The 26,611-nt window shown below is 39.6% G+C and overlaps 2 protein-coding genes across 7 annotated transcripts in view; both read left to right on the top strand.

The window, feature by feature from the left end:
* The window catches only part of R3HDM1 (R3H domain containing 1), a 94,318-nt gene extending 89,766 nt beyond the window's left edge, over positions 1-4,552 (top strand). For 4 of the 5 annotated variants that reach the window (XM_034061565.1, XM_034061566.1, XM_034061564.1 and 1 more), the window contains 3 exons: positions 1,102-1,184; positions 1,970-2,063; positions 3,114-4,552. In XM_034061565.1, the coding sequence (XP_033917456.1) occupies positions 1,102-1,184; positions 1,970-2,063; positions 3,114-3,490 (554 nt within the window). In that variant the 3' untranslated portion in view covers positions 3,491-4,552. Of the gene's footprint in view, positions 1-1,101; positions 1,185-1,969; positions 2,143-3,113 lie in introns of all 5 variants that reach the window. The other variant, XR_004549535.1, reaches the window with a different exon arrangement.
* Positions 4,553-11,904: 7,352 nt separating this feature from the next.
* On the top strand, positions 11,905-26,307 carry UBXN4 (UBX domain protein 4). 2 transcript variants are annotated; one of them, XM_005153762.3, is made up of 14 exons: positions 11,905-12,051; positions 17,176-17,278; positions 18,137-18,165; positions 18,842-18,960; positions 19,531-19,693; positions 20,118-20,220; positions 21,720-21,774; positions 21,929-22,093; positions 22,837-22,964; positions 23,946-24,048; positions 24,378-24,509; positions 24,848-25,056; positions 25,687-25,840; positions 25,965-26,307. In XM_005153762.3, exons 1-13 carry the CDS (start codon positions 11,970-11,972, stop codon positions 25,823-25,825), a joined length of 1,530 nt encoding a protein of 509 aa, XP_005153819.2. In that variant the 5' UTR covers positions 11,905-11,969; the 3' UTR covers positions 25,826-25,840; positions 25,965-26,307. The 2 variants fall into 2 exon arrangements, with proteins under 2 accessions (XP_005153819.2, XP_005153818.2); XM_005153761.3 differs by having other exon boundaries at positions 25,687-26,307.
* The last annotated feature ends 304 nt before the right edge of the window (positions 26,308-26,611 follow it).

Genomic DNA, 26,611 nt, shown 5'->3' with positions numbered 1-26,611 from the left:
AGCATGAAAACTGAATAAAGTTTTGATATTATTTAGCTTTAAGTTTTAACCATAAATCAAGAACAACGCACTATTAGAAAGCTATTATTTGACTAGCTGACCTTAATAAATTAGGTGAACATAGTATCTTTTGGGGGAAGTGATACAGAAATGTGATGTTGAGATTGAATGTTCTGCCAGACTCACATACTGGTTGATGCTGTATTGCGTCAAGCCACTGCATAAGCGAGAATTCATTCCTCTGTAGAATAACCAGCATGATGAACTAGAGTCTCTAGTCAGTACTGTTGCTGCTTCAGTTAGTATTTCAGATAGTACCCACCCAAAGACAGAAAAAATTCCCTGTAGAATTTCAGTCCTCTGCTGCCATGTTAAGAGAAGACCAGAAAATGGGGAGTTTTCATTGAGATGTGATAGGTGATAACAAAAAACTTCGTCAAGGGCAAACACTTCCTTGTGTAGTTCCAAAGCTCAAAATTAATGGGACTGTTTTACAGAAACATTTACTTCAAAGCAAAACTTAGTGAAAGTTATGTATTTCTTGCTTATTCACAAAGAAAACCTTAATTCATCTGCCCTTGTCTATCTGCTTTGTAGTCTTTATCGTTGTATTCCAATGATGTAAATCTTCCAGGCTGGCTGCTGTAAAGCATACCTCTCAACTTTCTGAATCTTCTGTGACTACTAAAAGCTTCTATTCTGTTGTTCATGTCAATCATTGGAGCAAACAGGAATGTCAAGATGCACCTGGCTCTAATATAACCATGAAAATTATTAAATTAGTATACTGAGAGTAGCTTTAGCCTTACTAAGCTCATTTTTAAATGAGAGGATTTAGATAAGATGACAATGAAGAAAAAATTTTAGTGTGTTTTTCAGTGTAATCCCTACATTCTAGCAAGCTTGTGCCTTTTCATCTTCTGAACAGGATGTGACAGTCATATTTAATCACGTCAAACCTTGTTTTTTAGCCTAGCCAAATACTCTATTTTGTGCATAATTATTCTGCTTTCTCTTATGTGTAAGATCTATGTCGTAAGAGGAACTTGGAGGAAAATTGCATGCATCAAAAATACCCTTCTAATTATCTTTCTCTTTAAGGAGATGCCCGATACCCATTGCTTGGCCAACCCCTGCAATACAATCCACCATCTTTATTACGAGGACAAGTAACAAGTGAACAGGTATTACAGAGAACGATCTCCTGGCAACACTGAAGTGGGGGGTGGGGATCAGGACTGCCATTATAACCACTATGAATGGGAAATACATTATTGCATTAGCAGAGTAATTGAGTGGAAAGTGCTTGTTTTCCAATAATGGTTCTGTTTAGTGTTGATACTTCCCATTCTTCTTGCTTGCATTATATTAAAAAAAAGTGAGAAACGTTTTCCTGAAATTTAGCTTTAGGCACAGCGTGGGTTATGGATTATTTAGATGGATTATAACTGCACTTTGCCAGCAGTTCCACAAATCACAGAGAGAACATTTGGATTTTCTTTCATTTGAGTAGCAACAAAACAAAAAAAACCCCAAACATGTACCTAAGTATTCCTAAGCAAAGAATGTGTTTGTTTCTTACAAGAAAAACCTAAAATAATAGTGTTTGCAAAACTAAAAAGTTTTGCCATCTCCTTAACTTTTGGGACAGACAGACTCCCCACCTCTACCTTGCTCAGTCGTACCCAAGATCAGGAGGTGTGATGGACTGGGGTGGGAGAGGAGGGGAAGGTGCATTCTTCCAAGAAGATTTATGGTGATTTTTTTTCCTCCTGCATTTCCTTCCTTTCTTCTAAAGCCAAGGATTGAATGTACCTCACTGCAGGATTGCTAAACTCCAAGCCTAAAACTGGTTATTAAAATCTTTCCTGTACCACAGTAGCACAGGTTCTTTTCCAGAAATTCCTCTGCACTGTTTTTCACTGAGCTAACCTGGTGCTTTGTCATTAACATATATCATTTATGTCAGTCTTTCCAGTGTCAGCCTGGAAACAGACATGGAAACAGGGGAAAGAAACCAGCAAAGAAGGCTGCGTCAACAGATCTTGGTGCAGGAGAACCAGGTATAGAATTCTGATTGACACAGTTCTCCAGAAAAATGGATTATGGTGATGGGCTGGGAATGTAACAAGAAAAGCACAGGTGAGAAAAGGGACAGAATGAAGAGTAATTGCACAGACATGGACATGACAAACACTGGAAACATAAGGCTGGAGAGGAAGACTTGATTTGGAGAGAGGGGAAGAGGGAGGTTAAATGAGAAAGGTGTAGTTATGAAGCTTGGTGAAAGACCAGAGAAGATCAGGATTGGACAGTACTAAAATGAAAAGCAAGTTGGTCAGTTTACTGGATGTAAGTTCTATTTTGTTACGTTAAGTAGTTAAATATACATACCCCTGCTTCCTTTTACTTGCCTGAGATATAAAATCAAACATAAACCACAAAATAGTTTGTGCCTGTTTTTTTTTCCTTTATTTTTGCTTTTCCTTTTTTTTCTTCTTTTTCATTTTCTCACTTTTTCCTTTTTTCTTTCTTTCCTTCTAATACAAATAAGCATATGGATTTGGAGGATGTATTGGGAAATCTACAGATTAGCTCCTTGGAGTTGGTAAAGATGTCATCCAAATAAACCTGACTTCATCTACCTTCATATCTTTACTGGAAATAATTGTGTTGCAAGCGTTACCTATTGTCAACACTGCAGAAAGTTACAGATAAATCGGCATTTTGTAACAACTGATGGGAGAGGATTTTTTGAGAGCAGACAGACTAGTTTGTTAGCATGGGGGGTGATGTGTGAAGCATTAACAGGCAAATCCAGTGAGATGCTGTAGTGAGTTTCCAAACCTGCCGCAAAACTAGGTGATCATTTTATTTTTCCACTCCCTTTATTTTGAGGGCCTTCTTTGTAGTCTCAGCTTTTATTTGTATGCTTGTAACTGTAAGCAGTGCTAAATGTGAAAGCAAACGGCTCTCCAGAATACCAGAACTGGAATGTCTGTGTATTTTTATCAGCCATCTGGAGATACAAGTATGAAATAACTCATTTTCCATTGTTTGTTGTATCATTAAGTACAATGACCAATTTAGATTGAATATTTTTCCTGTTTCAGTTGTGGGAAAAGTTCTAGAAATTACTGAACTGCCAGAAGGCATAACTCGTACGGAAGCAGAAAAACTATTTGGAGAACTTTTTAAAGTTGGTGCCAAGATTCGGTGGCTAAGGGATTCGCAGTGTCTACAAGCGCAGCAGCAACAGCAGCAGCACCATCGTCGTTACTGTGGCAGCGGAGACAGTAGTGTGAATGCAGAGTCATCCAAATCTAGTGACTTGGCTTCCACATACACGGTTCTGGCTACGTTCCCTACAATGTCAGCTGCTCAGAATGCATTGAAGAAACAAAGTAGTACCTCAGTGAATAAGTTCAGGCTGAGAACAAGCAAGAAGCACTACGACTCTCATGTTCTGGAAAGGGCTAGTTCTCAGTAGCAGTTACATCAGTGGACACTCAGCCTTTACTACATCCATGTCCTCCTCTCCATTGATTGGCTCGATGTCATGGGGCTTCTGTTCTCTTCATAGAGACTCCTGGGATGTTCTGTCATATGACATTAGCCATTAAAGAATAAATAACCCACTGATCCAGCAAGATGAAGAAAAAAAAATACGGAGTTAATTCCAAACAATAGCAAAGAATGAATTTGGAGACAGGCAGCTTTCTACAAGGAAGGCTGTTGAAATGCCCCCTACTTTTATAGTAGTTTTGTTTTATATTTTTGAATTCTTGTATCAGATCCAAAGTTCTATTGTACAGCAAACATTCATAAAAATCCATATTCAGATTTGTATTTTATAATCCCTTTTCCCACTGGCACACAGCTGCCCATTCCAAGGCAGGAACCTGAGGATTGGTGGAGGGGAAAAGAGAACCATTTTGAAGGACTTACACTCATTTTTCTAGCAAATTATCCCAAATCTTCCAAGTTAACCTGTTCTTTGTCCCTTGTGGTTTTGTTCGGGGTCCCCCTCACCCCACCCCAAGAAAAAAGATATATATGTAATTTTAGCAACTAACTCCATAGATGGTCATTTTCTTTTGAGATTCATTCAAGCAATGTGAAAAGAAATTCCAAGTAGGTTGTACCCTCGAATTATTCACTTCTGATCCAGCATATTTAATAATTATTTAAAGGGGAATATGAATAGGTTAAAAAGAATATTCACTGAATCACATTTTAATATTTCTTCTTTTTAGCAAAAGTGTGAAGAAACTAAAATGTATCTTCACAAGTGACAAAATGTTTGCACTTTGTGTTCCCACCATTATGGATATCTTTCTCTTCATGCTAAGATAACTGTGTTTGATAAGTGCTGGAAACCCTTTTAATGGTTTAAGTTTTCATCATTTGCAGATGCTCACTGGACATTAAAGATTCATTGCACATAAATGAAACAAACTTTTTTCAATTTGTGTAATTTGCAAGGCTGTACAATGTGTGCTGATGCAAGCCTTTTCCAGTTCAAAAAAAAATAAATGTTTACAAACACAAACTTTTCCAGTGCACTTGTTTAATGTTCTGGGAGCCTTCTGAAGCGGGAAGGACGCATGTTAATGGTTTATATCCCTTCAAATGTGAGATAACAATTTAAAACCAACACAAATACTAGAACTTCTCAAAGAACCACTATTGCTGTTCCTTTTCTTGATGCATTCATTTACGTTATCCTGCTCATCATTTCCCTGTATGAATAAAAAGTGGGAGGAATTGATAAGACATCATAAGGGACTGCTCCTGGTTTTTTACTTTTAGCACAGGCACAGATTTGCTATGTAGATGAGCAACTACTTCTCTTCTTAAAGCTGTTGCTCTATAAAAGATGCATTTGTTACTTCTGTAAGTGGAAACTTAGGGTAAATACTGTGTTTAAAAACATATTTTACAGAGGAAAAGTAAAGAATGTAGGTGCCTAAACCAGCATGAATTTTCATCTTTTATACAAAAAATCTTGTCCCTGAACAACCAAACATGAAGTGGCAAGAACAGTCAGTCCTATGCATGCTCAATTCTTATTTCATTTCATGAATCAAAGTACTTGGACGAAAACTGGCCTGTCTGTGAATAATGTAGCATAATAAATCATAGAATCATACAATAGTTAGGGTTGGAAAGGACCTTAAGATCATCTAGTTCCAACCCCCCTGCCATGGGCAGGGACACCTCACACTAAAATGCTGTACCAGCAGGTATTTACAAGACTAAAGGTAAACTCACACTCCCTTAGAACAGAGGGGAAGTTGTTCAGATTTAAGCCCCTAACTAAAAGACAAATCTACTTATCCCTGTCTACTCTTGTAAAAGGATGGTGCTTCTCGGCATTTGAGTTCTTATGCTACTACTTGACTAAATATATTGCTTGAATAAGGGGATATATTTCCTCCTCAGATTGAATTGCTGTCATTTACTACACCCAGAGCTGAAGATGGTAAGAACCCATCTTAAGCAGATTACAGTATTCTCTCCTCAGAACAGCATAAAGATAACACAGCTCACACAGAGGGTCTGTCACTGCCTCCTGCTTTCCTGTGCTAGTTTAAGATTACAGTTTTAACCCCGTAAAAGCGGTTAACAGATTAAAGGTCTGTACTGACAGGTGTCTCAACCCAGAGAGGTAACTGCCTCCTATGGCTAACACATTTGGGGACAGGAGTTTTCACAGATGTAAAAGAGCAAACAATAGCTGAGAGCTTCCATATATTTTGAATAATCCAATAACTAAATCCAACATCAAATAAAATCATTTCCTAAGGATGCTGCATGACTTGCTTAATTTCGTAAACTTAATCTGTGATAACCAAAGAGAAGAAAGTGTAATGAGAGAGGTAAGCGTGGAGAACACAAGCAATCCAAACAGAAAGAGGAGAGGGATCCACTGATGAGGAGCAAGGCCCAGCAAATACTGAACTCTTATCAAGTAAGTTGTAAATGTGTGAACTGCTCTACAAATAGAACATAATAAACCAGTTGTAGTCTAATCCTGAATCTGGTACCTACAATTACTACAGGCAGGTCACCCTTTCTGAGTACATTTTCTTTCATGTTAAATGGTAGCAGTGACTTTTTTTTTGAGATGACTTTGGAAGCATCAAAGGCCTCTGATGTCTACAGAGGGCACAGAATCCAAATATTTCTGCTTTGCAGTCTTACTCATTCCTGATTTTGTGCCATTTCACACTGTCTTTAGTAAGCGAACATGGCGTAAGCTCACCTAACCAAGGCCATTTGTTCCTTCCTGGCTTTTACACTTCTGCCCCTTCTGGTTCCTTGTAACACGCAAGCTTTAGGAACTGTACAAAAACCCTGCAACAAGATTTGTTCCATAGATTTGGATAATGTTCTAGAAAGCAAATAAACGTGCTTTATGGCATGAAATAGACATATGTAAAACTAGTGTAACTGTTCTCAATCAATCTTTGGTACTTTAGTGGTTGAATGTTACAGCCATTTTTAAAGGGAGTAGTGGCAAAAAGAATTAAGTGGGAACTTAAACTGCAGTAATCTTATGCATTTAATTTTGTTGGGAGCATATCTAACCTGTAAAGCTGAGGAAAAAGCACTGGAAGAATAACCAGAAAAGCTGAACAAATCCAACTATTACCTACTACACCAAGGGCTGCTATTTATTTCAGTTTTTAATTAATACAGTTATATTACTGTGTAAAATGCATCCCTGCATTGTGAACATTCAATGCTGTCTGTGATACTACAGTGAAAATGGTAAATCAAAATTCAGAAAAGACATTTATGCGTCATACTCTGGGAACACTCAAAACTACATAGACCTGAGGTAGATCAGAGGCATACCTGAGAACCTATTTGTAGCTTCCATATGACTGCCAAACTACGTCATGTTTCAGTAGGACTGGATGAAGTGAAACCTTGGTAATGGGCATCTTGCACCTTATCTGAGACATCTCCCTGAGCAAATTTAACTTGTTGTAATCTGAGTTACTTTTCTATGACTCAGACACACTTAGAAGATGACATGCAAAGAAGAGTAGCAGAACACTTACGAGGAAATCAATCTAGCCCTGCAGTGTACTGAAGACTTCTGTTTGGGTGTTCCGATCTGCAATCATCCTCGTCCTCTGCAGAACACACATTATGATTCAGGATCCAGGTCCTATGTAGACATGAGTGCGGTTTTGTCAAAGCATGAGAAGAATTGTTTAGCTTAATGAATCAAGATTCTTCAATATGCAACATGCCTTTCACAGTAAGACCTTTCTTCTCTTGGGTTATTCAAGCAGCTCCATGCTCATTTCCTATCTAGTAAAGCAAGCAATTTTCTTCTCAAGGGGGAATAAATAGCTATATTATCATGCTAGAACACTCATTTGTGCCTTAAAACTTTACAGTTGACTTGTTCTGAGTTGATCTTGTCCTAAATTGTTTGGATGTCTGAAAGGGAATCTTAATTAATATAGTAACTAACTTCTTTTATAAGTAGCTATTTTAGATGCAGGGTACTTTTTCCCTAGAAAACTGGTGCAGGCTATAATTTCCTGTATTTAGCCCTGGGGGAAAGAATGTTTATATGAAGCTTTGGAGAAAACTGATCAAACCACTTTTAAGCTGCAGGTGATAAAAAATTATCATAGCTGGAATTTTTATGAATTTCCAGCTGAGAAAGGACTTACTTAAAATCCTTTCAATGTTTCTACAGCTCAGTCTTCACAAAGGCTGATGTGCTGCCTCTCTTTGATGTCCAGCTCCTATTCACATTTAAAATGTTTTGGATTTGGGTATTTTGGGCTAGTAATGTCAGCAAGCATAAACATAAAGTGCACAATGTCAATGGGACTTCATTTTGGAAGCTTTATTTCTTGGGTGTAGACCAGAACCTTTAAAATGGCCTAACAGAACATTCTGAAAATTAGGTCCCTTTAATGTCTCTTATTCTGGAACCTGCAACCAAGGTCACTGTTCATATCTGGAAACTTCAGATGCAAGATCCAGTGTAAATTAAGTTGCTCCTCAGCTGACTTGAAAATGTAGGCAATCATGTTCTTATTAAAATGTCTATGAGCCTCCTCTTAGTTAAATGTCTGCCTTGTGTGCTGAGGCTGACAGGGCTGTAGTTTAGACCTGACTCTGTTTGCCAGCCCCTTAATAACAAGGGGGTTTTTATCCTGTTTGTAACTCCTTGCTGTTTTGGAATGTTTGCCGTTTGTCAAAATCTGTCATGTTGAAAATGGATCTTGCTGAAGAGATAATTTAACAGTAAAATTTGGTCCAGGGCACAAACACATTTGTGTTTGTGGCTTTTTTCATTTTTCGGTCTCACTGGTAAAGCACATGAGCCTGGTCGTTCTATGGGATGCATGCAACTGTAATGAACTGTTTGTATATTTCTGAAGAGAAACGTAACTGTCAGATAAGACTAGTGCTGTAAATACCAAAGAGCCAAATAGAAAAATCTGTATGTTGCTGATAGTTGTATGCTTTTAAAACTGGTATAAATTATAAAAATAAATTGTGCTGCTGTGGATAATGATTAACAGTGAGGTTTATTCTTAGTTCAGTTCCCATGCCCCGGTTAACTGAGAAGATGAATTAGGCTAAGGATTGAAGATAATACACCATGCTGACTGTTGTGAGATTTTTTCAGACACAGCTGCAATAGAGGTGGAAGGCACGCTAGGAGCTGGCTGCAAAATGGACTGCTTCAACCCCAAATGATCTGTTACATTTGATTTTCCAAAATTACTTGATAGCTAACCAGCAACCAACCAACAAGCAGTTCCTCTGTGTGCACATGCATAACAGGCATTTTTTGATCATCTACAAAAGATTTATAGTTTAATTTCACAACATCCACTGTTCTTAAATCTGTTCTGTACCACAAAGAAAACATATACAAAAAAATACCACCCTGGCAGAAAAGCTGTAGTGTTCTGATGGTTACTTCCTTAAGAAACATGCAGAAGCATGGTATGTGTATACAAAGCTTACCCAGTGAGCAGGATTACTGTGACACATTTTCTACATGCTGCATCTTAAGGGGTAAAATAATTTCTGTATATTGTTTACATTGATTTGTCTCTTTTTCTGTACCTCTGTAGGTTTTTCAGTTGTCATTATCCAGTGACCTAGTTCTAATTAAACTCCAGGTTTCACAAAATACAACAGTGAAAAGCTTTCCAGGTCGAGACTGGGTATTTTTTGGCCTTCAGATGTTTGACAGTATCTACTTCAGTAGTTCCCAGAATACACAGTCACAGATCTGTTTCAGAAAAAGCTCCAGTGCAGCATGCTTCCCAAAATGTTATCATCAGAGCACCTGAAAGAAATCATCCTGGCCTCATTACTGTGAAATGTACTTATTCTCCAGACCCTTCACCACCTTTGTCACCCTTCTCTGGACCCACTCCATCACCTCAATGTCCTCCATGTAGTGATGGGCCCAGAACTGAACACAAGATTAGAGGTGCAGTCTCACCTGGGCTGAGTGTGAAATACAAGCTCACACCTCTTGTGGGACAGTACAAGGGCCAGAGCGAGTTTAACCTTGATGAGCTGGTTGTGTCCTTTAAGTAGAGGAGGGCAGGAGAAGAGGGGGCTTGTGGTGGAGGGAAGGAACTTGGCTGGCGATTGAAGGAGCGCGTGGACAGTAGCATTGAACCAATCAGTATTGCAGTAGAAGCACGTGAACACAAGGCAGTACCTATCAGAGTGTTTCTGATGGCACATGCTCGTAGAACGATAATATAAAAAGCCTGTTAGTGAAGCAATAGAGGTCTTTGGCTTATACTCCGCCAGAGTCCTTTTCATCAATCTCCACATCCTCTAATCGAGATAACAGGGTTTTATTGAGGGACAAAGTCAATAAAGCAAAAGCAACAGCACTGGGCATGTGACTGTAGCCAGAGGTGCTCTGATTAGCACTTGTTACAGGTTTATATACTTTCAGTATTGCATTAGCCATATACATATTCATAATTCCCATGTATAGGCAGGAATATTATAACTAGCTCTAGGAACTTATTATCATAAGTTTCCTCCTCTTGGTGCCTGCACACTGCTCTCCAGTGGTCGTGGGCAGGGGTCTTGAGGATGAAGCAAGCAGCCTTCCTCATGTGGGCAGGTGTCTTCTGGATAAACAGTCTTTCTCACAGTGTACTTTTCACCTCTTGCACAGTTGGATGCCCCCGTAATCACAAAACTAGTTGAAACCAGACATATCTGCAACTTTCTGATAGTTTTAGAACAGTATGACCTTTCTACAAAATTTATTGCAAGCGAAACTGGACGTATAGACAAGGAGTATCCAAAGCTAGCAGATGTTCAGGAGGCACTGATAAGTAGAAGGATGGGAAGAAATAATTCACTCATTTTTAGTGGGGCCACTAAATCCTGTTATCTCACCACAGACTTGCAATACAAACAGTGTTCTTTATCTTCGATCTAAGTTAAGCTAAAAGTACTTTAACCCTATGTTTTCCAGGCACTAGCTTTCCTCATATCAAGTCTGACCCCCCCTTTTACCTTTACACATTCTTTTGCTATGTGACTCCATTTTGCTCAAGAGTTCTGGCCATTTTCAACTTGTCTCATCTTGTGACTAGAGAGCTTTGTTTCCATCATTGTGAACTCAGTTATATCCACATAGCAACACCTATGATTTGTGAAAGCCGATACATTTATGTGTTTGTCATACTGAGTACAGGAGTGTGATCGCTGTCCTGGCCCTCCTGGACACACTATTGCTGATACAGGCCAGGATGCCGTTGGCCTTCGTGGCTGCCTGGGCACGAGCTGCCTCATGATTCTAAAGAGGCTGTCTGCCTTTGCAGGCCATGTCCCTGCTATGGTTGTGCTGTGAATGCTGCACTATCCTCGTCAATGTCCCTCACACAGCCTGACTCAGCAGGGAGCATGGAGGGCGTCCTGTTTCCTTACAGAACAGACAGAAAGAGTTATAAAGCAGGTATGTTTATTGTAGCACCAGGTGCGAGGGGGATTGTTCCTCCTAACTCGCACACGAAGAGCTCAACAAGCTGGATATTTATTATACACAAACATACATATTCATTAGGTTCCCGAAAGTTCAGTGGGGATATGATAATGAGTTTAGGTACTTATCGTAAGTCTCCTCCCTTTTGGTGCTTGTGCACTGCCGTCGGATGGTTGTGGGCAGCGGTCTTCCTCATGGCACACTTTTCACCCTTGGCACAGTTTCTGCAGCTGGCAACCTCAAGTCTTATAGAAACTAGTTGAAATAAATTCCTGTCAGACATTCATCTTCTTGATGGAAAAGGGTCTCTGATTTTAAATAATGTGTTTTTGCTACCTGTTCTATTCTGGGTTATAGCTTAACTGCCAAGAACAAGAACATACCTGTTTCCTATTCTAAGTTAAGTCAGTTTGAAGAAACCTCTTAACACTTTCCTTAGTCCACTACTATTCCTCACATCAGTCCTGGCCTCTCATGGAAGGCCTGTGCACATCACACTCTAGTTTCTGATGTAGTTAGCATGGACTGCTTCCGAACAGTTACCTTCCCCATCATTTTTCCCCACTGTCACACTGCTGACTTTCCCGGTAGGATGCCAAGGCCAGGTTAACTGCGGCTATCCTGCCCTCACAGGCACTGCGCTGTGCAGACCCCAAGCTCCCCCCGCCGTCCCGAGCCCGCCTCCGCCATTTTGCGGAGGGACACGGCTCAGGGGCGGCAGCGGCTCAGCCCTGGGGCCGGCCGAGGCGCCGACGCGCCAAAATGGCGTCCAGCCGCGGCGAATCTGCCGCACCTAGCGTGGTGGAGGGCGGGAGAACGAGCGCAGCGCGCAGGCACCAAGCTGACGGGGACGCCGGGTCGCGGCCGCCAGCGCACGCGCGCGGCCGGCCGTTGGTGGTGTGGCTGCGCATGCGCCTGGGGGCGACTCGCGGTGCCCGGGGCCGGCGGCACCATGATGTGGTTCGGAGGGTCTATCCCGGCCGCTATCGCCGCAGCCAAGCAGCGGAGCTCGGTTTTCGTCGTGTTCGTGTCAGGTATGGCCCGGTCGCGGCGGGGAGTGGTGCTGGGCGCCGGGTCCTGCACGCTTCCGCATTGACACAGTGGGGTCTGGAGGGGATCGGGATCAACGGCCGCTCAGGCCGGCCTCTGGGCTGCGGCAGCGCCCGAGTCGAGCGCTGTTCCGTCCCGCCCGCTGCGCTGTACCGCGTCCCGCAGCTTTCCCCAAGAGGGAGGCCCTGTCAGTCCCCCGCGGCCTTGTCAGCCGGCGCTTCTTGTTCGCTCAGCGCCGGGCGGAGCTTGCGTGAGACTCCGCAGCGCCTTCGCCAGCTGTTGCTCCCCCGCCTCCCGTTGAGCTGTGATTTCTGCTGTGTCAGAACGAGTCCTGCCGCCCAGCCCGTCTGTGCGTGGCCCGACGTGGAGGTGCCTCAGTGCCTTCTCCAGCAGTGCCCTTGTAGCACATGTGGCTTTACGTACTGCTCGAGGGCAGTGGAATTAGTCGCTCCAATGTTTCGCTTTTCCCTTTGTTATACCCTTGTATAAACCTGTATTCAGCTCTTACTTGCTGGAACTTACTCAGCTGTTTGTGCAGTGTCTTTTTTCTTTTGGCTTACCTATAGTGCTTGTTTTGTAAATGAATGGTATTTGAAAGCTGTAGAAACTCACATTGTCTTTGTGTCTGCTACCTTTCTGCCTGGATAAATGAGGATAGGGAAGGGGAGACATTAGACAAGCTTTTTAAAGCTTTCTTGTGTTTTTATGTACCTGTGTATGTTGTTTCTTGAGTTGTTACTTTTGCCTTAAGTGCTCGTGGCTTGAAGTTTTTCAGATGCCTCATAAAAAAGAAAAAACAAACACCCACTCTAAATGTGTGGCTGGTGTTTTTCCCTGAGGAATTATTGGACCATGGGATTCACTTGGCTTCAGGGAAAAGTTCACTCCTAAAGGGTATATGAACAGGAAAGTAAAGTGTAGTTAAGTTCCTTTGTTGACACAACTCTCTTTATACCTGGAGAAATGTATTTTTTGCTGGATAGTAAACATTGGAAATCAAGATCATGTCAGGCCACGTCATGGTCGTGTCATGGTGTATAGGATGGGGTAGTGTGTGCAGGCTTTAAGATGGCTCTTTAAACCCATGAATCATGATGGCAGGTGGGTGCTGTGGTGTGAGAGCTTTATACCACTGGATTTTTTAATTTTATGTTTTCTTCTTAATAAACACTCTCCAGTGTGTTTGTCTGTAGTGTGGACCTGATAGCTCTCTGCATTCATAGTCAATAATAAAATAATTGTAGCATGTTGTATAAATAGAAAGTGTGTCGTAAACAAGAAACTTCCTTGGGAACCCGCGCTGGATCAGGCTATTCCTGAAGGATACACCCCATGGAAGGGACCCAGTGCTGGAGCAGTTCAATGAACTGCAGCCTGTGGAAAGGACTAATGTTGGATAAGTCCATGGAGGACTGTCTCCTTCAGGAGGGACCCCATGCTGGAACAGGGGAAGAGTGTGAAGAGTCCTCCCCTGAGGAAGGAGCGGCAGAGACAAGGTGTGATGAACTGACCACGATCCCTATTGCCTGTCTCTCTGCACCACTTTGAAGGGAGGAAGTGGAGAAAATCAGGAGTGAAATTGAGCCCAGGAAGAAGGGAGGGGTGGGGGGAAGGTAGTTTAAGATTTGTTTTTTTATTTCTCATTATCCTGCTCTGATTTGATTGGTAATAAATTAAATAATTTCCCCAAGCCTAGTTTGTTTGGCCTATGGCAATAACTGGTGAGTGATCTCTCCTAGTCCTTCCCCAAGTCCACAGACTTTTATTGTATCTTCTCTCTCCTGTCTGGCTGAGGAGGGCAGTGATAGAGCAGCTTTGGTGAGCACTGGGAATACAGCCAGAGTGAACCCACCACAAAGATTTTTTTAGTAGTAATTCAATACCTATGAGTATTTTGAACTTGATGTGTATGTTTCAGGGGTTGAGAAGTGCACTTTGTAACTTCTTTCCAGTATCTTTTATGAAAGTCATACTGTACACAAACCTGGTCTTTTCTTTTAGATGTTGATGTTGACTAGGTGGATGTAGGAATATGTAGATACACAGAGTTAAATTTATGGTTGCAGGAATGTAACCTAGTTTTGATGATGTAGTATGCTGTAAGGATTTGTTTTGTTTTGTTTGATCTTATGAGCTCTGGAAAAGGGAGAGTGTTAATTTGAATAGCCGTATCTCCAAAATGAAAGAGTTAGAGAGTTCTGACAAGTTCTGGTCTGCCCCAGGAACAGTGGAGTCAGGGCAGCTGAGCTGTGATGGAGCCGGTTGCCAAGCAGTTCTGGTATGCCTGCCAGGAAAGGGAATTGGGAAGCCTAAGAACACACTTTCTCACTATGTGTGGAAGCAGGTGTGTCTGAAGGATGCTGAGTGCTGAAAGAAGAGTCTATTTTTATGCCAGCAGTGATGGGGTTTGTTGTTTGGATAGATCCATGTTTAGAACTGCACAGTTGTTAGTAACTTTGAGTCCTTGCACAACATGCTTGCCCACAGACATTTGAGAAACATTTGAAGGCAGCTTTCTGAGCAGGAAAACATGCTTTTGAAATTGCTCAGTGTTTTTGTTCTGTTTTGTATACTTTGTCCAGTAAAGTATATGGGGACAATAAGTTAATTAAAAATAAACAATGAAAAAGAAAATGTAAATGAACTGTAATTTGAGGGTAGCCACAATGGAGGGTAGCTATTAGATACAGATTAACGAATTATTGAATAATATGTGGGTTTTCCTACCATCTGTCAGTCCCTCTTCACTACACTTGTCTAAACAGACATTAAGAAATTAAAACCTGGGTTATTTTTCTGATTATAGAGTATTTCCCAGTCAAGCAAGGAATAATGGGGCTCTTTTTCTTAACAATGAGGTGGTGTTTGTGACTACAGTTGCGCATTGTTCAGCCAGGTTATTTCTTTAACGTTTTTGTTTGCAGCTATAATCCTAACATTTTTTTGGATCCATTTTTTAAAACCTTCATGACAAATTCTGGTGATGCAGTTGTATAAGTATATTAAAGATCCTGCTGAATTCATGGGATATCTAAATTTACCTTACCAACTTTAAGAGATAAGCAAGTATGACTGCGAATTGTGTACAGGTCTTTCTGCTAAAGTGATGCTTTTGTTTGAGAAACATAAGAAATCAAGACTCTTAGGAACTAGAATTCTGAGGCTGTTGTGATCACTCAGTGTTTAGCAGAATTATGAATTTTGTCAGGTTCTGTTCAGCTTGACCTCTTGACTTTGCTGCTGCTTTTCCTGTGACCTGGCAGTGGTCATTTTGGGATACAGTTACTACTACAAAACTGTAATAAATGAACCTTAATCCCCAGATGAGAAAGGGTTATCAAAACAAAACAGTGTATGAGAATAAGCAAGTATTCTGTGGGCAGTCACAATATTAAACAGCTTCATGGCACAGAGCTTTATAAAATGTGAGTTGTCAGCATTTTCATTCATCTCTTTGACTGTACTATGAACAGTGTCTGAACTGTTTGTCTTCCAGCATTCTTCTGCAGCAGTTGTTTGTATGGAGAATTTAGTGTTTGGCAGGTGTTTAGATATTTTTAGTAGCCTAATCTGATGAGCACATGTCCTCTTGAAAACATGTAGTGAAGCAGCTGTCTGTGAGCAATGTGGAAATGATGGAGGAGGCCCAACCACTGTTGGCAGAACAGCTGCATCCCTTGACCACAGTTGAAGGTGGAGCAAAGGTTCCTACATAAAATATCCTAGATATTTACTTACTTATTAGAATAGTAGCAGTAGAGATCAATACTTTCTTACTTGCTCTAGTACTTCCAGGGAAAATCAGTACATATGATTGTAAAGCACTTTTCCAAAATTGGTATATTTCTGATACACATCTCTCTGAGAAGCATTGTGGCCAGTCGTGACCTTAAGGCAGCAGTGCTTCATGAGGGGGACTGCATATGTGACTCCTGATTTATAATAAGAGAAAAATACTGTGCAAAATGGCAACTGGGATGAAACAAATGAAATGTTTTGTTGTTGTTACTGAATAATGGACTACTATATTTCTATACTTGTGACTCAAATGCTGCAAGAGTACAGTTCATTCCAAGCTGCTAGGAATTCATACAGATTGAAGATGAAGTAAGGATTGCAGGCCAGTTTAGTGTTGAAAGATGGTTAATCATAACAATATTCACTAACCTGCATCCTTACTGAACTGGTGCTTTGGAAGATAAACATACGATTGATGTGTTTCATCTGATTAAAGTAACACTTCTGAATCTGTGGCCTCAGAGCACCTTTTCAGCTTTCCTTTCTTAAGTACCTCCTCTTCTGTTATTCTTGATACTCTGTGCTCCTCATTCCTTTTCCTACCCTCGTACTGCTACTGTTCATGTTAGGAACTGGAATACAAAGCCAAGTTACAAATAATCCTGCAAATAAATGGTTTTGGTTTGTTATTTGTTTGGTTTTGTTGCTTGTGTTTTTTTAAACACTATTGAACTGTGAAATCTTGTGCTGAATTATGTATTTACAAGAAGCAAGAAATATAGTTTTACCTACTAGCAGCTGTAATTATATATATAATGAGGGGTAAGCAGTTAGTTTTAGCATGTTAGCAGGTCAAGCTTAATGCCGGAGAGAAGCAATGGTTCCCTCTGTGCCATGGGATCTCCTTGCGTATTATGATCATGAGTAGTCTGAAGCAAAATGTTGAAGCATAAGCATACTCCTTGTAACATGAAAAAGGTACTTTGGTAGTTGTACAATGAGATGAGGCAGTCAAGCCAATCTTTGGACTTGCCATCATCTTCATTTCCTCTGTTCTGTGTGTGTGGTCCAGTTGCTTGTGGTCCAGTTGCTTCTGCTCCCTTGGACCAGCTCACCATGTAGCTGAATTACTGCAAAAGTTCCATATGTGCTGTCTTGAAAGGTTTTTTGGTAATTTAGGGTTTGGACCTGTTAGTGAGGTGAATCAGCTGGAATGAATTGGTTCCAGGTTATATAAAAAAACCCCAACCAACTGATTTGAAAATAATTGTCTTTCAAAGGTGATTTAAGCAGTTGAAGCAAAGCTAGAATCAGACCAAAACCAGTAATTTGTGTTGGTCTGAGCTTCACATGTGTGCTGTATCTTGCAGGTGAGGATGAACAGTCTACTGAGATGGCTGCAAGGTGGGAAGATGAGAAGGTGTCTGAAGCTGCCGCAGATGGTTTTGTTGCTATTAAGATTGACACCAAAAGGTTTGATCCTGTCCTAGTTCTGTCTCTTGCAGAGTCTTTCATTGATGATGATGGGAGTAAGAGGCTTTTGAAGTACTCAGCCTTATTTGGAGGTAGTCTAAATAAAAGGTTCCAGAGCATAAGTGAACTCAGTACTCCTGGAGCCACAAGAACCTGAGAAAATCCCAAATTTCAAAATTTACTGTTGTGTACTGCAGAATATTCATTGTGTATTTTGGACTGTATTTCAGTACCAGTAAAAGAATGCTTGAGGTTATCTTTTTGCAACAGGAAGACACAAAAGTTATGTAAAAAAGCTAGAATCAAAATCTGAGTACTCTTGAGGCAGTTCTCGATTGACCAAGTTACATAATGGATTTTAAAACTCAGGAATTCAGAAAGAGAAAAGTCTCTAAAGCCCTAGAGAAAATGTGTTTGTCTTTATTGTAACACATAGAATAGAGAAGCATTGAAGTTCCTAGGTAAATTACTGAGCTGTTTTTTGTTACATTTAAGTGTTCCAGTCCATGTGCAGGAAGTGCATTGACATTTGCCAAATGGTATTACTTTGAAATGCTCTACAGACGTTTTATTAGACTTACTATATTATTTGCAATCCATAGACCAGATACTTTTTCCTGAATTGCTTCTTAGTGCTGTCTTACATAGTCAACTGTGATAACCAGGGATTGTCACCATGTGAACACTTATGCAAAATGTTAATGAGAAGATGCAATGCAAATTTGGTTTCAGTGTTCTCTCAAGTATTTAAATAGTTTTGTGTGTGGTAGTAGGACAGTTATTTTTATGATGAAAGACTTAATCTGAAGTTGTTGCCAAGTGATTGCTCCTCATAAATGAATCTTTTCTTTTAAACAGTGAAGCATGCCTGCAGTTTTCTCAAATTTGTATCCTTTGAGATCAATTTAGATGCTACATTATGATTAGAGATAATTTCTCTTTACAAGTTAATACTGTTCTTTAATCCTGTGTAATTCTCCAAATAGAAGATTATCTAAAGCTTTATGTAAACACATTAACCCTTTGGTATTACAATCAGCATTAGAAAACAAGCAATGTGTAAATTGTTAGCTGGAGTTCAGAATTAAAGAGGAGAAAGAACCCAGTCCACACCTGTTCTATCAGGTACACAGGTATGAAGTTAGGCAAATTTCTGCCTGTCTTAAGTAGGTTGCTGCATATAGCTCAGGAATCCTGTATGATGCTGAAAACTGGATTTTCTTAATGATGTAAAGACTTATTTATTGTCTACATAAGATGTCTCGCACTAAAACAAAATCTTCCAAGTCAAAGCATAAGCAGTTGTAGGATATGTTTGTGTTGGAGAAAAATATTTTGGCTTAAACCATTACAAAGAAAAGAAGAAATACCAATCACTTTATGTAATGTTTTCCAGCATTTTTGTTAGTGTCCTTTTTTCTTCCTCCCTTGGTACTGACAGCTGGTGATCAGGTAGAGGTAAAATAGTGGGATAGATGCTTCTATAAGAAAGACTTTTGCTTTTGCCTTTAAAGTCACTTTATGAAGTTTTGTCATTTGTTGCCCTTAACTGTTGCTGTGCAGATCCTGTAGTGTGCGTTCCATCCAGTTTTTTTATAGGAGACAACGGAATCCCTTTGGAAGTAATTGCTGGCAGCATTTCTGTTGAAGAGCTTGTTACAAGAATCCATAAAGTTAAACAGGTAACACTTGCTAACAGACTGCATCTTTCAGACTGAGTTGGGTGTGCTCACAGGATCCAGACAGAAGATGTCCCTGGCCCTTCACATGTGCTTTGGGGAAGTACAGGTCACTGCCAATAGCAAAACCTGCAAACTTAAATTCAGTACACTAATTGAAGAAGTTTGAATGTACCACGTGGAAGTGCTATGTTGTTTTGTTTCACAGGTTGTTTTAGATCATCTGTGTAACACCTACAGCATTGAAGAAATAGGAACTCTAAACTGGAACAATATACTGATTACTCTTTCAGTTCACACATGGTTTTGTAATACTGTTTTGAAATGTGGATTTATGAAATTATGCTATGTATATGTATATATAAAAATGTAAACAGTTAACAAATTGATTTAAAGTGTAAGACTAAAATTAGGAAAAAATATTAAATGCATGCTTGCATCATACTCAACAATATGTCGTAATTTTAGTTCTAAATAGGACCGATACTCTAAAAGTAGTTAAGTCTTGGCCTTTGAATTGGTGGAAAACATTCAAAATTTCATAGTGTTGCTTTTTTCCCCCCAATTTCTTAGATGCACACAGGAAAAGGGCAGCCTTTGGAAAATGGAAGTGAAACTTCTGCTCCCTATCCCTCCTCTCAACCTGATGGTGCTTCAGAAAATACACAATCCAGAGCAGCAGAGTTTTGTGACTCCCCTGTCACATCTGAGACAATGAGACCTTCTGCTAGTAACGGTTAGTATTTTTACCCAAACAATAGCTAATTTGCTTTTGAAATCTTTTTTGTAAGTTCTTTTATTATAGTCTGTGAAGGGAATATATTGAGTGGGATTGTTAAGGAAAAATATGGGTATTCCAAAATGCTTCTTGCAAGTCTAGAGGGAAGAGTAACTTGTCATTCTGTTCAGTTTTAATGAGAGAGAAAGCTCTGGTTTATGACACAACAAAAACTGTGTACACTTTCTTGAGAAAGGATTCAGTGGAAAAAGTTAGTAGCCTGAAACCAAATTGTTGGTGGGGGGTGGGAAAGCTTAATTAGCAGAACCTCCTATCTCCTTGACATGTCCAAGTTGCTTAATACTGTAAGTTAAGAAATATTTTCTGGGTTTTTTTTTTCCTTTTTCCTCTTGCACGTACCTTTCTTGGAAATCCCTTGAAGATGGAGCAAATTCAGATCAAACAAGCCAGGAAGCAACTAATTCTTCAGATGAGCAAGTGAGTGAAGCTCAGCCTGTGAATGATCTTGCACTCAAAGTAGAAAGGTGAGTCTTTTGCAGACTTCCTCATGTGTTATTAAGGTGCTTATTTTGTTATCATCCCCATTTATGTGGCCCTAGTTTTCTCTGAGGTCTGTGACAGTACTAGGGTTGATACAAAACCATCTTTTAAATTACTCTAATTTTTCACATACTCTGAAATAAAGAGATAATACAGAAATTTATAAATGTTCACCTTTAAAATAACTTCAGTACAGGCAATACGCTTGCTGCAAATATTTGAATGACTGAGAACATTGAACTGAAAGCACCTGAAACAGGCATAATAAAGTGCTAACCTATGTTTTGTAGAGACATATACAGAGATCTGATTTATTTCTTCTTGCCTATTTCATTACTGCTTGTAGTCTGGGATATCGAAAAAGCCAGAGGAATTCTGTTCTGAGACTTTTTTTGATCAGTGAACAGTAATGAGGTCAGATGAGCAATAGCTAGTTCCGGTATTTTGAAGTATAGTGACCAGAAACATCCAGTTTGGTACATAGTTCGTTTATTAAATTGATTGGTTTTGAATAGACCTTTTAAGATCTTGTGTATAAACTTGTTTTTCAGCATGTGTAAGACTGACACTATTGGTAATATCCTATCTAAACCCATTAACATATACTTAGTAAGCTGGTTTAGCAGTATAAATAATCCTTATTTTAAAACTTTTTCACACTTAATTTCAGTTTACATTTAGACAATAAGTATAATTTTTTACTTACAACTAAGAAGAAAATGAACTCTCTTAATATAAATGCCAAAGTTCCTTTCTAAAATCTGCATTAATCTTAAATTATGCCATATTTGCATATATCTACAGCATTTCTTTTAGGGGAAAAATGAGGCAAAGCTCTCTGGTAATTACCATTTTCTTCTTAAAAAAGTACAACAGCTACCATACAAACAAAGTTTCTCTGATTAGCTGACTTATCTTGTTTCGTCATCCCTGACCTTTCCCCAGACTTAAAATATGTTGTAAATATCTGTAGTTTAAGTCAGTCCTTATTCTAAGGGGCCTTTCTGGACAGATGAATATGCAGCTATGTCAACGGTATATATTACTTGCTTTCCATTTTAGGAACTGATTTGTAGAAGAAACCAGATGGCTTAAATAGCTGAGAAGAGAGAAGCATTTAGTGTTTCTGTTACCACAGATCATAAGTAGTATTTGCTTATTGTATGTTTTACAAGTTGGTTCAACAGTAAGAATATGTAAGATTCTTCCCTTATAGAGTGGAAAAGGACAGAAGGAATACATTAGAATTTATTAAAAGTTGGAAACTAGGTGGTGATCTGGTGATCACCAGCTCATCTTTTTATGGATGGTACACTGGCATATGAATGAATTGTTACTGTTACACTGGGTATTAGCACCATGTTACAGTTCATGTTCATTTTCGTGTTTTCTGTTGTTCTGTGTCTGCAGATGCTTTATTACCATTTTAAATGTTAATAAGATACTGCAATTTTAAGAATTTTCACTTATTTTTTATATCTAGAATAACAAAAAAGCTTGAAGAAAGACGAGAAGAGAAAAGGAAAGAAGAAGAACAGGTAAAACAAAAATGTAAAGCCACTTGCTATTTTTCTTATACCCTTATTTGAGTAAATGCATAATTCCTTTTTAAACTAATGTAGTTCAGTCTTATCTGACTGTTGTCTGAGGCAATTTTGTGGTCCAATTCTAATGTCTCTGTTGTTTATTCAGAAAGAAATTAAGAAAGAAATTGAACGGAGAAAAACTGGTAAAGAAATGTTGGAGTACAAAAGGCGACAGGAGGAAGAATTGACAAAACGTATGTTAGAGGAAAGGAACAGAGAAAAGGCAGAAGACAGAGCTGCGAGAGAGCGCATAAGACAACAGATTGCAATGGTAAATTTTTAATTTTGGAGGATAGCTTGTTACTGCTTCTCTCTCTCACAATGGCCACCAGTGTACTAAGCCAATAAGTTTTCTCATTTGATGAAATTTTGTCCATTTTTCTGGTTGGAGCCCTGTGGCTTTGTATCATAACCTTTTATGTGTTTGAGGCTTATGTGGCATTTCTCATGTATAAAATGAAATTTCTTTCATATTCATCCATCCGAATGAACATACCAACTTTTCTGTCATATTACTTGAGATAATTGCAGCATGGTTCTAGAACAGAAGCCCAGGAAATATTTAATGGTGGAACATGCAGAAGAATACTAATCTCAGAATGGTGGGGATGATTATTTTCTAAGTTTGTATATATGTGTATATGCATATATGGATATAAACATTTTGTAATAAATTAAATCCCTCTTCCTTATGAGGTTTTGGCCTAGAACAGTTGGAATTGTAATTATGTAACTTGTCGTAAGACTTTCCCCTTTATCTTCACTGTCTGTTGAACTTGCATGGGAAGATAATCCAGTAACAGAAAGTGACTCATTGAAAGGCTCATCTTGGCTAATGGCACAAGATTGTACAGTTTGGCAGTGGATGATTCTTTGCAGCACTACTGTCTTTTCTCCACATGGCCTGCTTATGTCTGTGTAGTTGGGTGCTGATTACAGTTTTTAGCTCTCTGTTTTAATGAACTTGAACAGTTTCTTCGAAAAGTTAAGGTTTTTTGTTTGGTCCTTTCACAGGATCGTGCTGAGAGAGCTGCTCGCTTTGCAAAATCAAAGGAAGAAGCAGAAGCTGCAAAAGCAGCAGCTCTTCAGGCTAGTCGGGCTGAAATAGAGGCCAGGAAAGAAGCTGCTCAAAAGGAGCGAAGGTGAGTTGCTTTAGAGACTGAAGTATATGTTTCGGGGAAAAGAAGTAAAGAAACTTAAAGGGATTTCATATATGTTCTAATCTCTTATGGATGCCATGTTGAACTGTTTTAACTAGTGACATAAAAAGTTAACTTTCTTTTATAATATTTATTTGTAGCTGTTTACATTAATATTCTGTTCTCTTCCCTTCAACCCTAATAATGTCATACTAGCCAGTTTCCTTGTGTGTTATTTTTGTTGGAGATTTTTCTATCTGATCTTTGATGTAAATACCAGGTATAATGGGGCTCGGTGGGAAACTAGGTTCGGTGGGAATGTGGTAGATGATGACTGGACAGACGAGATAATGTCAGAACTGTGTTGGGGCACACAGTGCCAACCATGGCTGTGTGTATGCTTGGCTTGGATTCACAGCTGTTTGTGTCAGAGCTGCCTCCTGCTTTGCCCAACACTGCTGATTTAAGAAATAATTCTAACCTATTAGAAGAGACCTTATGTGGAGTTGTGGAGCCACTGTGAGTCTAGTTCTGCCCCAGAACAGAGAGCAAGAATGGGTTTTGTTGAAACCTAAACAGTAATGATGGGCCATAGCTAGGTGAGTGTAGAATTACTTACCAAGCCAGCCTAAACATATGTGCCCTCATAGTACAGCCTCTTGAAATAAAGGATCAAAAGTAATACAGACTACACAAACAAAAGATGGCTTGTATTTTGTTAACTTTGTCATTTTTTGGTATGATTATTGTAAATACTTTGTTTGGATGGTGATGGGCCTTGGACTCATAAGAACCAGAGGAGATGAACTGTGAGATACAAACAGGTATTTACCAACTGTGGATCCAAACTTAAAACTCATCTGCATTGCCATAAGCAGGATGGCTATCCGTCTCTTCCACACTTCTGTACTACCAAGCTAAAGCCTCTGGAGCTGCAGTCTGTCACTGTTCATTTGCTGACTGTCTCTGATATGTGTTCTGCAGTGCAATAGCCAGGATTCAGTTCCGCCTTCCAGATGGATCTTCCTTTACTAACCAGTTCCCATCTGAAGCACGGCTAGAAGAAGCAAGGCAGTTTGCTGCACAGGTAAACTGGTGCTGTTTTCTCAGCTACATGCTGGCTACAGCTTGGTGTAGTATCAGCTAGTTGTTGACTGTGGTGGAACTGTCGTCTGCTGCTTTCCTTTTTTATTTATTTGAAGGGTGTTCTGGTAGCAGCCTTCTCTAGTGCCACTGGCTGCCTTTGTATCACGGCAACATTTCGTTAGTAAAATAGCAGAATGTGAAAAATCTGTCATTGCTATATGTGAAGACAAGTGATAGTTTGATATACAACTCTTGGAAAGGTAACTCAGCTGGCAGATCTGCAATTGTTTGAAAGTGAACTGTTATAAAGATTTCTTTATGTTTTCACAGACGGTTGGTAATGCTTATGGTAGTTTTTCACTGGCGACAATGTTTCCCAGAAGGGAGTTTACCAAAGAAGATTATGGAAAGACGTTACTGGAACTAGAGTTAGCACCCAGTGCTTCAGTTGTGTTGCTGCCGGTAGGTGTTGACCTTTGGTTTGTTTGATTCTCATTTTCTTACAAGCAGCAGTACTGAGCTGTGTATTTGCTTATGGGTGGCCATGATAATATCTGGCTTGAATTTTGGTGTTTTCTGCATCTAAGACAGATTGCAAAATTACTTTTAATTTTTGTTGGAACTAAATTGGAGGAGGACTTTTTCTGAAGCAGATAAGCACTGGCATAGATATTTTTCTAATGTGTAACCAAAGGAGTTCTCTTGTGTCTGCTGAACTGCGTCTAAGTTATGGATGAAAAACTGTCTAGAAGAACACAGTTTTAACACCTGACAAGATTGCTTTATGTGTTGGTGACCAGGCGGGAAGACCTGCTACTTCTGTGGTTCAGGCGTCAGGCGGTGATCTCTGGAAGTTCTTGGGCACAATACTTTATCCCCTCTTAGCGGTTTGGAGATTTATTAGCAACTTCCTGTTTACAAGTCCACCCCCTTCACAGTCTGCCGTGAGATCAGCTCATCAGCCAGACCATCCCAATCCTTCGGCATCCAGCAGCACTGAGCAAAGCAGGTAATCAAAACTGTCAAAGGCAGTTACTTCTCAAACTGCTTGCTAGAGTCGTTCTCATTGTGCAGTGGGGAACTAAACTGTGTCTGTCTCACTAAAGTGTAACTGTCTCTTAACTGCTGCCCTCTTCTTATAGTTTCTGGTCACCACCCTTCCACTTGCTTAAAAGGGATAACCTGGTGTCTGGTAAACTGCATGCCACCTCCAGCCAGGATTTATTGGCTTTTGCATGTGTGATTAAGCAAGCTCCTTATTGTTTGCTTTGATTTCCAATTAGAAAATAGAAAAAGTATGGCCTTGCATTCATTTTGAATAGGGAATTCAGCTGCATTGACAAATGTCTCCACTTCAGCTGGTAGTGTTTGGAAGATAAAAAATTTGACAATTGGACATTGAATTATTATAGTATGGTTCTAAAGAAACTCAAACAACTGAAGGCTGATTTTGACAGTTCAGGATTTGCTTTGATAGTTTGGTTTGATGGGCTGTTTCACATGAAGCAGCCACCTAGCACTTCAGTGACAGGTACTTCCCAGCAAAGGGAGAGTGCATGATTTTTGTTTATTGCGTTCACTTCTTTTGTGTAATTACGACCAGTGGAACTGTCAAACCTCACTGTCATTTGTACCCTAGGCAAGCAGTCAGGAAACGAGTACTGGAAAAGCGGGGGGAAGACTTCAAAAAAGAAGGAAAAATATATAGACTGAGGACTCAAGATGATGGAGAAGATGAAAACAATACTTGGAATGGAAATTCTACACAACAAATGTAGTTTTGAGCAACTGCGGTAATCACTGTCTGGTTTAGGGTTATTTTTCCTCTCTCCCCTTATTGATCTAAGTCAACTAAAGCTTCAGGTCAAGTGGGGCTAATTTTACCCTGACTGAGTTTCTTCATTCTTATTCCTGCAGTGGAGTACGGAATAAAGTCACCTAAGTCAGAAAACTGAGTGGATGTGGCTGAGGCCTAGAAGCAAGAAGCTGGAAAGACTGAAAATCTCCATCAGCTTTCATAATCATTATCCTACTGCCATAGAAAGGCACTTTTTAATCTATAAATATTCTGCTGCGTAAATTTAAGGGACAGATACAAAGGTCATGGTACTGACTGATTCAAATGAGGGTTTCAGGAGCACTATAGGTAGTAAATCAGATAACTAATTTATGTTTAACTTTGTTCTTGCTTCTGCAACTGCAAGCAAAACCTTGTAGTTTTTAATTCCCAAGCACTCAATAAACTATTTTCCAGAAAACATAATTGTCTTCCTTGCAAAGTTCCTCAGAAGTACTTGTGTCACAAGGACGCAAGCAGTTAGGATTGTACATTGAAATTGAAAACAGAATGGAAGTCTTCTTGTTTCAGTTGAAATGATCTTACGTAGGAGTTGTTCATATTAAAATGTCATCAAACAGATCTGAAATGGGGTTTGGGGTCCAGGCTGTGGTACAGGAATAAAAAAGATGGGTCTTTATCTGGTAAAATAGAAAATTTGCATAGGGCTGCAAAACGAGGGTCTGGTAGCTGCTATTTTGGAGGAATGGTCATCACCTTCTCTCCC

The sequence above is a fragment of the Melopsittacus undulatus genome, chromosome 4 (assembly GCF_012275295.1).
Source record: "Melopsittacus undulatus isolate bMelUnd1 chromosome 4, bMelUnd1.mat.Z, whole genome shotgun sequence".
Taxonomy (NCBI): Eukaryota; Metazoa; Chordata; class Aves; order Psittaciformes; family Psittaculidae; genus Melopsittacus; species Melopsittacus undulatus.
This window is presented reverse-complemented; position numbering and strand designations above follow the sequence as displayed.